This window comes from Pseudoliparis swirei, chromosome 5 (assembly GCF_029220125.1).
Source record: "Pseudoliparis swirei isolate HS2019 ecotype Mariana Trench chromosome 5, NWPU_hadal_v1, whole genome shotgun sequence".
In the NCBI taxonomy this organism is placed as follows: domain Eukaryota; kingdom Metazoa; phylum Chordata; class Actinopteri; order Perciformes; family Liparidae; genus Pseudoliparis; species Pseudoliparis swirei.
The window spans coordinates 10361216-10373733 of record NC_079392.1 but is presented as its reverse complement, the minus strand read 5'-3'; the positions used below and the strand labels follow the sequence as shown (position 1 = coordinate 10373733).

The following is a 12518-nucleotide window of genomic DNA, read 5'->3' as shown; positions in this document are numbered from 1 at the left end:
TGCAGTCGTGTTGTGTTGTTCTTATTTTTTTATGAGGATATATTTCGTTGTATTGTATGAACTCATTTCAATATGGGAAACATAAGAGGGGGAAGCACAGGAAGAGTACTGCTGCTCCTACTGCCAGTGCAACTAATCCACAAAAATCTAACTTCTCTTTTCCGTCATGATGACTCTGGGTTGTCTATCATGTGATCGTGGGTTATTAGCTTTGAATTGACCTAAATATGTTAAATACCTCAGCAGCATTGTTACAAAAGCACATCAATAAAAACGCAGGTACTTTACTTTCTGTTCGCCATCATGGAGTGGCAATAGGATCAAATGTTAGTAACACCACAGTGTTACTCTGATTGTGGAAAGGTCACATTGAGTGTCTCCCTCCAGCCACAGTCACTGAACATCACAGACTGTAAATCTGACAACATAAAAAATGCCAAATATATAAATATGAATAATATGTTCCCTTTCCGGTGACCTTGATGTTGACAATTAAGTCATGGCAGCAGTCTGACAGTTTGAGCTGAGGCAGAGCTTTGTGTTGACACCCCACTGGTGACTCATAATTCGCCGTAGGATATTTTAAATTACAGACTACAGTAATTCTCAGCTCGGGAATGATTGCCTTGCTTATTTCTCTCCCAAAGTATTAGGAATTCACTGCCAAGCCATCCTGCAAACTGGCTTTAAAGTTATGAACTTGTTATTTATGACGATCGCAAAGACAAAACGCTGAAAGTTAAGATCATTTGATCGAATGAGCTACTCTGGAAAATTGAAATTTGGGTGAATTTAATTCCGAGCTGAGGGATATTTGTGAATGTGTCCAAGTGTCTTCATAACTCTTGAGAAGGTGCATTTGCGGTTTTGTAGAAGTGTAGTTTATGTTATCCAATATTTCTTTGATTAAAACAGTGTTGTAATATGTATTGCATCACTCACATGGTTTTGGACTCCGCTATAGTGGCAGAAGCTAAACAGGCACAAGTGTATGTGATCACTGTGGGGGCGGGCAGCAGCATGGTTTGTACACCTGCACGGACATACAGACTCATGCATATTCCTCTGCTTGACTTCCAACCCTTCCTTAACATCTGCAGGAATGAGGGGGTTTTGTCTAAAGGCAGAAGAGGAGACAGTATTTATTATCGCCCGCTGGAACCCCAGAGGTTCCCCACCTCATATTTCATCTTAATGCCTTACAGCCTCACTTTTTTTTCCTTCTTTTTTTCCCCTCACCGTAGAAAACTTCAGAGGAGAGAAACAACAATGGAAAAGCAGGCGACTCGGTGTTCACAATCAGTTTCACCTTGGCCTTATCTGACGCTTTCATATCGCAACAGATTAAACTGCCTGGATTAGACTTCTGCTCTGGCCGGACAGGGCGAGATGTCCCAGAGGAGCCGGAGAGGAACGATGGGCTTCTGCTGGAGCGGGGAGTGTGGCGGCAGGCCTTGGTGGGCAGGTCATTTCATGCCCTGCCATGCTGGTTGGGTGGGCCCCATTGTGCCGCTCTGCATCTACGGCTTCTGCTCCATGATGAGGCCCATAGAGCCCTTCATGACAGAGTTTCTCACGGGGACCTACAAGAATCTCACCACCGAGCAGGTGAGTCACTGAGCTATGAGCTACTGCTGCACAGTGATGGAGGCCTTCTGTTATAAAGTCTATAAATATAAAGGATGAATCCCATTAGTTGTGTTTAGTTCAGTACATTTTTCCACATATTGCCGGAGCGAAAGCAACTATTTGCTTTGTCCACATATTGCCAGAGCCACAGTAACAATGTGTTTTAATATGAACAAACGATTGGTTACAAAGGTAGTATGTGAGAAAATATAAAAGTCAACATTCCATAACCCACGGCATTATCGTATGTCAATACTGAGCTTCAACACTGCGCTCGCCTATGCTTCTAATATAGTTGAGTAAACTGTATCAATTAATTCAAATCATATTTTAAATAACACCACCTGATACCTGAATGTGTCTTTTAACATGTAGCCTTACGTTGTGAATGAATTCCTTTGGGTGGCTACATTTCTTTTTCAAAATGTTTAACCTGATAGGAGTAAAAAGGAATTTCAGAAGGTCACTTAAATAAGTAGCGTGGCAGCGTGGGTTCCCTCCGGGTTCTCCGGCTTCCTCCCACAGTCCAAAGACATGCATTCAGGTTAATTGATGTCTAAATTGCCCATAGGTGTGTATGTGAGAGTGAATGGCTGTATGTCTCTATGTGTGCCCTGGATGGACTGGCGGCCTGTCCAGGGTGTCCCCTGCCTTCGCCCTATGTCAGCTGGGATCGGCTCCAGTGCCCCCGCAACCCTAATGAGGATAAGCGGTATTGATAATGGATGGATATATATGATATTAATGTTATAAACCCAAACACAAGGGTGTTAGTTGTTCCGATGTTTTGTAGGATGTCCACAACAAGTATAAAGCAGAAATAGTGGTTATTTCTTCCATTGGGATGGCGGAAATGATAACTGTTTCCACGGAGAAAAGTCAGAGATAAGCCACGCCCCCCTCTGAGGGGCAAATAAACCATAAATAGTACTGTGAGTAAACTCAAGCGAGTAAACTCACGCGAGTAAAGCGGTGCGAAGCTCTGAACGCAGAATTAGATTCTAAATACATAGTTGCATTAAAAAAAAGTTTGACACAAAATAAATTCAGCCCCCTCGTATTATTCGTGACGTCACGCTCCGCTTGGCCCTCATTGGCTGCAGCTGATCCCGCCACATTTTATATTCATGCTGCAGGGGACTCGGTGCGCTCAGTAGTCGACTTGTGGCTGTTGTGATTGTACGTCATTCGTGATTTTCTTTTAATCTTTCAATCACACTAACTATGTCGAGCAAAAAAAAGAAAGTAGTTGGACGAATACGTACATTATGGATTCAGGTGTATAAAGGAACGTGAGGGGAGTGAGCGTCCAAGTTGATCAATTCTTGTCTAGCACAGGCAAAACTAAAGGAACACTTCCTAAAGCTGCATGGAGATGAAAAAGAACAGTTCAGAATTCAAGGCGAAGATTACGTGAAAAAGATACTCTGCATGTTCTTAGCTTGTTGCAAAAATGATACGAGCGTGGCACTTGCCGAGGTGAAGCCGCGCATTTCTGAACTTGTATCTGAAAGGCAACAGCAAAAGTAACATTGAGTTGCATTAAATATTCATTGAGTTAGGTTTTTGTGTGAAATTCATGTTTTGTTGGTTTTGTTCTTTGAACACATTGATGTTGTGTAGAACTGATGCATGTTTCATGTTGTGCACTAATATAATATATACCTATGTGTTAAAGAAATCAATGCAATTACGAAGGGTTCGTCTAATGCACTGATGAGGCTTGCAGGGTTCAGTACCTCCAATAAGGTTAAGAAGCACTGATCTATACCCTTGCATCACTAGTTCAGTGCACTGCATTTGTTTTAATTGTTAACTCTTCTACTGATCGGCTGATAAACGAAGTCCGACACACCAGAGTCACTATATGATATATCCTCTGGGGACAGATGACTCATTATCAAACATTTTATTTATATAAGCCTTAGGACTCAATTTAAAATTCAAATTGTGTCTGAATCATGGACTCTGACACAACTGAGAGAGATGAGGCAGACTGCGACTGCCATAAAAACCCAATCTGCCATAAAAACTAATCTTTGAATATGACCAGTGAAGGCCAAAGTGGAACACCAAAAATAGACGTAATGGGAACAGAAATTGAATACCCATATTTTTGCTGAAAGAGACCTGCCTTTCTGTGGCCATGGTCTGTATTTTTTATTGGGGCGACTGTGGGTCAGTGGTTAGAAGTTCCATCTTTCAATCAGTGTTGGCGGCTCAATCCTCGCCCTAGACGACACTTAACCTTGATTTGCTCCCTGTAGCTGTTCCACGGTCTATGATTGTAACATGTAAAGTGTCTTTGAATACTTTTAAAAGTGCGATTTTGATTATTATAAGATTAAAATGAATAAATTGTTCCCATCATTTGTCTCACTCGCACCGCTTCCTGTTTCCATCACATACATCCAGAAGTCATTTTCATGGACCATGAACCCCGGTGGCACTTCATCTGGTGTGCTGTTCTCAGCGCGTGTCACAGGCGCTCTTGCAATCAGCGGTGATTCCCTCTCTAAAGAATAATTAGGTATTTTACTTTCCTCCATCTCCAGGTGACTAGACAGTTGTATCCTGTGTTGACTTACTCCAGCCTGATTCTCCTCATCCCGATCCTCCTGGTGACAGACTTCCTCAGGTACAAGCCCGTAATCGTCCTCCAGGGGTTCAGCCAAGTCGCGGCGTCTCTGCTGATACTAGTCGGCTCGGGGGTCCCCGCGGCCCAGTGGGCCTTCTTCAGCACCAGCTTTGCCATGGCCGCAGATGTGGCCTATTTCTCCTACATTTACAGTATGGTGGATCCTCGCTTGTATCAGAGAGTGACCAGTTATGTCAGAGGGGCCATGTTGCTGGGCTATGCCGTGGGCGCTCTGCTGGGTCAACTGCTCGTGTCTTTCGGTGGGGTGTCCTTGTACTGCTTAGCTGTTGTGACTCTCACCTCTGTCTCCATAGCACTGATAACCTCCCTTTTCCTGCCCATGCCTGAGGCTAGTTTATTTATCCATGGGACGTATTCTGCACAACAGGGCAGCTCAGTTGCAGACATGTGCGACTCTGAAGGCCGAGACTTTACCACGTGGGCGAAGAGCGTGAGGCACGTAAAGAGGATGTTGTGGAGACTCGTGTTGGACTGCAAGACATGTTATTCGTCGATGGCCGTGCTCTTCTTCTGCATCTGGTCAGCTATGGGGAGATGCGGCTTTTACCAGGTGGCAGGGTACGTCCAGCTCCTCTGGGTACACGTGCAGCCCCACAACTTCACAGCCTACAATGGAGGGGTGGACGGCCTCAGCACACTGTCCGGTAAGTAATGCTTCAACCAGCTTCAACGTGAACATGTTGCTCACGTGGTAATGCATCGGTAATAATAGTGCATTTAACCAATGTTAACAATTAACAGTAACAATCGTGACTGGTTGCCGAGCAACCTGATAGTGATGGCAAGACTTTAGGCGCCTTGCAAAGGAATTGCCTTGTGCACACTTTAACTCTCGGTGAACCCAGAAACTTCTGTCAGTTCTTCTTGTTTGTGCCGTTTAGGCAAATCGGACATCATTTATTCGTTATTGAGTTTTGGAAGTGCTGGTCGGTGGATTTTTTATTATGCACATTCCGCTAAATAAAAATAACTGAACAAATAGACAGAAAGAAATCACAATCCCTTTCCATTATCAGTATTCACAACCCCTAAAGTATGGCAGACAATAGCAGCAACATTAATTTGACTGTTTAATTGCCTGCTCTCATCCCCATATGGGTGTAAACAGCTGCTGCCATCCAGCCAGTACACTTTTATTGATTATAGAACAGATACAATCCTGTATTCCCCTGAAGCCAAAGGCAATTACTCTGTGTAAACCACATCCAGCTGTATGCTTTTCACTTGTAAATAGTTCTGCCCAACATGCAGTCAAGCTGTAGGGCCCTATGCCGGATATTTCCCCAAAGACTCCTGCTGTATTCTCTTCTGTTCCACACCTACAAAGCCTCCCTGAGGGAACAAACTTGGTGGAAAAATATAAATATGGATTTTTGGCATCATAAAATATGGCAGAAAAGCACAATATAATTTACAATGTTTCATGTTCAGCATATTAATAACTGTACATCCTTGAGCTCTAAAACAACATGTTTTTGGAGCTCATTAGGATTAAGATAAAACAAAGTCTATGCAGAGAAAAATTGAGTAATGCCAGTAATATATTTTTGTACAGTACGATTTTCAAAGGAAAATATGTTACAGGCATCTTATTATCTGTGGTCTCAAGCAGTCATTACAAATAATTTACACTTCAAACGTATATATTTTTTGTAATTCATTTTTTATTGCAAAATAGGTCATTAACAGGAAAGAAAACAAAAAAATAGAAAAATAGAAAACTAGAAACAACTGAAAATTAAAATGTATTACAATATATGTATATTTAGCTGCTATATGGACATAGTGATGCAATGTATTTGGAAAATAGAACAGTTATCATTCATATGTCATTAATCTGCATTCCACAGCTCATTTCTATTACTCACATTTACTTGTCCCACTTACTGCCACTATCAGGACATCATTTATCACATTGCTATCGGACGCTTATCATAATGATAACAATATGACCTACCATGCATGCCATCCCTCACAACCGAAGATATCATCTTAGAACATTGTCAGCTTAGCACTAGCCATTCAATATGGTAATCAAGGAGACTCCATAATTTCAGATATACCTCCTTGTTTTATTAACAATTTTATTTTTCATAGTTGAAAATTGTGTAAATTTCTCTCAACCGTTCATCAAAAAGAGTGACTTTATTGATTTATTTGTTATTTCTGTTTAGATTTAGGCCACACACTGGATTTTCAAGCTTGCAAATGCATTCTTCCCTCCCCCACATACAACACACACACTCGCACTCACACACAGTATGATGTAATCTAATCAGTGTGAAAAGCCAAACACAGCTTGATGTCACATTTTTCCTCTTCTATGCCACTTATATTACAAAGTGGTTCATAAGCAGGGTGACCCGCATGCAGCATGTGTCTGAACCTTCATAACTGCAATCATGGTGAAACCAATGATGGCATCAAAGTTAACTCAATTTGGGAATGAAGACCTTATTATATATAGAAAGCATGTGTTACAAACTGTGGGCATGATGTTGGAAAAAAAACACGGTATAATGAATGCAAGTCTTGAGTTGCATTCTGGGAAAACATTGCAGTTCTTTTGGTACTTGATCCATACTGGGGTCAACATATTTGCTGTCAATTATGTCAGTTATTCTTTTAGCCGCACTACCTACATGACTGTCAGTGCTTTATGGATGGTTGATTGGTCTACCCACGTCTTTGGTCCAACTCTAAAATATTTAATGGATTGCTGTTGAAATTGGTGCTTATATTCCAGATTCTCAGGTGACCCGGATGATGAATCACAATACCTTTAGTGATCCTCTGACTTTCAGGATCTCGGTTAGCTCCTTTTGCTGGCACATGTAATATTGGTTAAATTATAGAATAAGTACAAAAGCTAATCCAATTAAACTGAGACTCATTTTAACATACTGTTGAGCCCAGCTGCATTATTGATTCCTCTCTATGAAGCTGTACAGCGGACTCCTGCTGACCCTGCCCTGCCTCCAATTGACACTGCAGAGGAATCTGGTCCAATTATTCAGTCTCCGTTTGACCCCCCCCCCCCCCCCCATCTGCTAATCAGCACCCAGGGATTGATTATGAATATCTTAAATACACAAAGGCTCCAGTGGTGTCCATGTTAGGACTATTAGCACTGATTTATCTCAAATGGACAATGATTCAAAGGAATAGTAGACATTTAAATGAGTGAAGCAATTATACCCATGTGCTTCTCTTTATATTCCAGTGGATAAAGAGCTCTGAGTGAAGAGACCCATGTCACTGGTTTCCCAATAGTTTTTAGTCAATCTTCAGCAGCGAGCAATTACAAGAAGGGTTTGAAAGTGACAGTGGTCTTTGTAGTTGTGGAAATGGAGATAAAAATGTAGCAAGCAAGTCAAAGTGATGTGAGAGGAAGTGATGACGGGTGACGGGAAGAAACCGGAGAGAGAAAAAGAAGCCGAAAAAAAATGATTATTTAAGTTTCCTTAAATAACCAAATGCTTCAAAGAGCCACCTGAGTCCCCGACTGTGCATCCATCCACAGGGATGAAGATCTCACACCTCCTCTTATGATGCACTGTGCCACCCTGTGGCGGAAATAAGAAACGTCACTTTCCAAAAGGTGTTGGCCAGTCAAATGTTGGCCAGAATTCTCTCCATCATAAATACGTGTCCTGCTGCTCAAGCGTGTTATTATGTCATGTGGATATGGGTATGATGTGACGGAGTGAAGACTCGGCTGATTGTGTTGCCGTGTCGGGATGAACTCGTCGTCATGCAGTGACTCAGAGGGCTTGTGTTGTCCTTCAGGAGCTGCAGCGACTGTCGCCGTGGGACACATGTCTCTGGAGTGGTCCGTGTGGGGGGAACTGGTCCTGGGGGCTTTCACGTTCCTGATCGCAGGGGCCATATTCCTCATGGATGTGACTGACAACATCTGGATCAGCTACTTGTGCTTCTTCTTCTTCAAAACGTTGTACATGATACTCACAACCATCTGCACGTAAGAAGGAGTCATCGACATGTCGGCTGCACAGCAGTCCACAAATACTGTGCGTCAGTGTGAACATGTGCACTGGAATACATGACACCTTGAAGACGTGTTGTGCTTTCAACAAGTCTAGATGGGCCTCACGGGCTTTAATAGTGGTGTAGCGAGTGGAGAGCATTCCAAACCTCCAAACGCATCTGAACCGTGTTTAATGTCGTTGTTGTTGTTGCACAGTTAACGACATGATTGCTTTGTGCAGGTTGGTCTAGCTTTTTATTTGAATATGAATGTGTAATTTGGGCTACAGCCAAACACAACATAGATCAATTACATCTACCACCAACACCAACTGATAAAAGGGATTACTCTAATTGTTTTCATTCTGGTTTATTTTCCTTCTGTTGTATTATTGTGACACTTAATGTCCCTCGACAAAAGGAAGAGCTTTTAGTCAAATATAGTTCAGCACATTGGTCCAAACTGAATTATCTCAACAATAATTGGATATATTACCCTTGTGGTCCGTGTAAAGGTGCGTTCACACCAAAAGCGGAAAAAAAATTCGCACGACCGAATTCCATGAAAAGTCAACGTACAGACGGGTGTGGCTGCGATAGACGCGATATTTTCCCAAGCGGCGCGTTTAGGGCATTTGGGGCGACGCATTTGGGGCGACGCATTTGGGGCGACGCGTTTGGGGCGACGCGTTTTCAGCGGCGCAATTTTCGCCCCGAGTTGAAATAATTCAACTTTGAGGCGGTAATCTCGCAACTCGGGCCAATCAGCTCTCGAGTTGCTCCGCGCGTCGTCGTCGTCCTGCTGTTGTTGAATCAGAAAAAGACAAACAATAATGTTATGAACACAATAACAGCGTTTAGATGTTCCGCTCTCGTAGCGCTGGAAGCGGAAGTCTTTCAGATGTAACAGTAACTTCATCGGTGAAAGTGACCGAGCTGAGTGAGCCTACGGGTGATGTCATGAACCCAAACACGAGGGCGTTAGTGTGTGGGATGTCCACAACAAGTATAAAGCAGAACTAGTGGTTAGTTATTCCATGGTGGATGAAGGAAATGATAACGGTCTTTACGCAGACGAGACACGGAGACAAGCCCCGCCCCTCGCAGAGCATCTCGGCGCTTATGGTGAGAACACGGCAAATGGTCGAAATAGTAAATTCACGCGTTTTGGACAACGCGAAAAATCGCCTCGCTTTTGGTGTGAACGCATCTTTAGAAGTATACAACATATTTTGGTGATACAGACTTTTCAGTTTACTCTGAACTACTATGAATTTGACATATATCCATGAATCCCAATGCAGGTGGTTTACTCAATTGATCTGTTGCCACCAGCAGGTTTTTACTTATCTCAACATATAACAGATGGATTGCCTGAATGGTTCCAGACATGCATCCTAATTGATTTGCCCAAACTATTCCTCCCGTGGCACCCTGAGGTTGAAACTTGTGTGGATGAATTGACAGGAAACAAATGCAATCGGGGTCATCAGGTCAAAATTGTATCTGTTCCATATTTTTGTCTATGACAAAATAAATACCTGCAAAACTTATGACATTTCCTTTAGCCTTGGTTTTACTTTTGGTTCAATGGGAATTAGCAAAGGTTAGCATGGCCTGAAATAGAATAGAGGGTGAATATGTTTAATATGATCTACTGCGCATCCTCACATTGTAATTTTCATTATAATAGCATACAGACTTTAGGCATTTAGTTCTCATCACCAACGTGTCAAACGATCCTCAATATTAGATTATTCGTTGTTGTCGGTCCGAATTCATATTACTATGAATTCTAACTGAATTAATAATTGCATATCAGCACGGTCATGTGTGTATTTCCCAGTTTTCAGATAGCCAAGATGCTGAACAGGGAGCGCTACGCGTTGGTACTCGGCATGAACAGTTTTGTGGGCACAATCCTCCAGAGTATCCTCACCGGCATCGTCGTCAGCTCCAAGTCTCTACAGCTCACCATCATCTCGCAGGTATTAAGTTCAAGAGATGAGCTATATGCTCTTCATTTGATTTATGAATGCACTGAAAGTAGAATATTACATGAACTTTATTTGGAATACAGAGAGTTTTTACGAGACCTTAAATAAATAAAAGAAAAACATTTTAACAGTGCTGAATGAATGCCGAAGGGGAAGAAAAAAAGATGTTGTTTGAAGGGCCTTTTAATGAACACGCATGGTGAGGCGGATCAAAAGACAATGATTGGATGAATTTGTTCTTTGATTTACAGTTCATCATCCACAGTGCATGTTACCCTCTCGCATCTTTTCAGTTCTTTATCTACGCCTCGTACTTTGCTGCCATTTCCCTGCTGTTCACGGTCAGAGGTGTGCACACTCTCCTCCACACCAAGTGTTCCGCTAGAGGCGACCAGGCAGAGAGAGCCACCAACCTGCCAGAGGCCCCGAGCCTTTGAAGACCACCACTTTCTCTGATCAAATCTGTTGTAATTTATTTCAGCAGCAGATGTTTGGAGGTTATTATTGTGTCTGCATCAAGCTTTTCAATGTGGTTGAGTTATCAGTCTGTTATCATCAGGCGGTAACTTATCGAGTCTGCCGACTGAATGAATGAAGAAGCAGTCCTTAAATGTGGCCACCAGAGGGAACTACCTGCACAATTTAAAATAATAATAACTGAGGTGGTTTCATCTTATTCTGGATGTACACTACCGTTCAAAAGTTTGGGGTCATCCAGACAATTTCGTGTCTTCCATGAAAACTCACTTTTATTTATCAAATGAATTGAAAATTGAATAGAAAATATAGTCAAGACATTGACAAGGTTAGAAATAATGATTAATATTTGAAGTATTAATGTTGTTCTTCAAGCTCAAAGGAAGGCCAGTTGTATAGCTTATATCACCAGCATAACTGTTTTCAGCTGTGCTAACATAATTGCACAAGGGTTTTCTAATCAGACATTAGTCTTCTAAGGCGATTAGCAAACACAATGTACCATTAGAACACTGGAGTGATAGTTGATGGAAATGGGCCTCTATACACCTCTGGAGATATTTCATTAGAAACCAGACGTTTCCACCTAGAATAGTCATTTACCACATTAACAATGTATAGTGTGTATTTTTGATTAATGTTATCTTTATTGAAAAAACAGTGCTTTTCTTTGAAAAATAAAGACATTTCTAAGTGACCCCAACATTTTGAACGGTAGTATACGTGTTTTAAAAGTAAATGTACCTTGTATGCTAGAATGTGTGAATTATAAAGTTATGGATGTTCAAAGCAATGAATCTCAGTCGTCCTTCCAGTTGGGGTGCTGGCATGTTGAAATCTATATTTATATTGTATATTGTTTCCATATGTATATGTCAATACATGCCTGATCCACCATGAGTCACATGTTTACTTCTTGTGTTTGTGGTTGATTGCTAAAAATGTTTACCAGAGTGCATCTACGGGATAGTTATCAGGCTTGCATGATATCGTACTGATTAATGCTGCACAGCCTCCACAGCACCAACAGCCTGCTTGCATCATGTCCAGTGAGTACATATGTTGTTATAGCATGGCACATACCTATAAATAACCGGAATTTGCTATAAACTTGGGATTGAATTGAAGAATTAGAGGCATTATTGAGTGCAATAGGAAGAATATCTGAAAGCAACATGTAGTTGCCAGGTAACAGACCCATTTGGTTTAGAAAGGCTTCGATTCGATCAAAAAGGTCTGAGTCAGTCTGCTGTAGCTTCTTCTGTGTTTCTATGTGTCGGGACATGCTTACGTAACTGTTTATTTCCAGGATGTACATCTCAAGAAGTAGGTATAATTATGTACCGTAAACATCTTCCCTCTTGGAAAAGCAACCTCATTATAATCAGTTCAGTGGTGTGATTCTCAGCAGGTGAACCGGATGCTCTGGTTCTGCATGTTTATGATATTAGCCGATGAGCAATATCTCTCCTTATTCATGAATGACATCACACAGCAGTCAGGCAGATATCAAACAAATGGAATGATTCATGTGTAGTCACGTCTGACCTATAATTCATAATTAAAACAGTCAATAATTAAGGCCTCGACATGGATATGAGGGGCAGCTGTTAGCTGGAATTACCTGCCACATCGTATGTGTCACACTTAAGTTAATACATTGATGATGACACGTCCCTTGGGTTTGTCTGGTGTCATTAAGACTTGCATTAAATGTATAGTAAAGGGCTTCTTTTCTACTTAGAACTAGTGCTAGAATATTAAAAATA

The 12518-nt window shown here is 41.7% G+C and overlaps 1 protein-coding gene across 2 annotated transcripts; it reads left to right on the top strand.

Annotated features, from left to right (window-relative positions):
* Window positions 1-1417: 1417 nt before the first annotated feature.
* On the top strand, window positions 1418-11649 carry LOC130194365 (thiamine transporter 1-like). Of its 2 annotated transcripts, none has more exons than XM_056415346.1 (5): window positions 1418-1608; window positions 4185-4932; window positions 8078-8270; window positions 10122-10263; window positions 10566-11649. In XM_056415346.1, exons 1-5 carry the CDS (start codon window positions 1474-1476, stop codon window positions 10707-10709), a joined length of 1362 nt encoding a protein of 453 aa, XP_056271321.1. In that variant the 5' UTR covers window positions 1418-1473; the 3' UTR covers window positions 10710-11649. The 2 variants fall into 2 exon arrangements, with proteins under 2 accessions (XP_056271321.1, XP_056271320.1); XM_056415345.1 differs by having other exon boundaries at window positions 10524-11649.
* The last annotated feature ends 869 nt before the right edge of the window (window positions 11650-12518 follow it).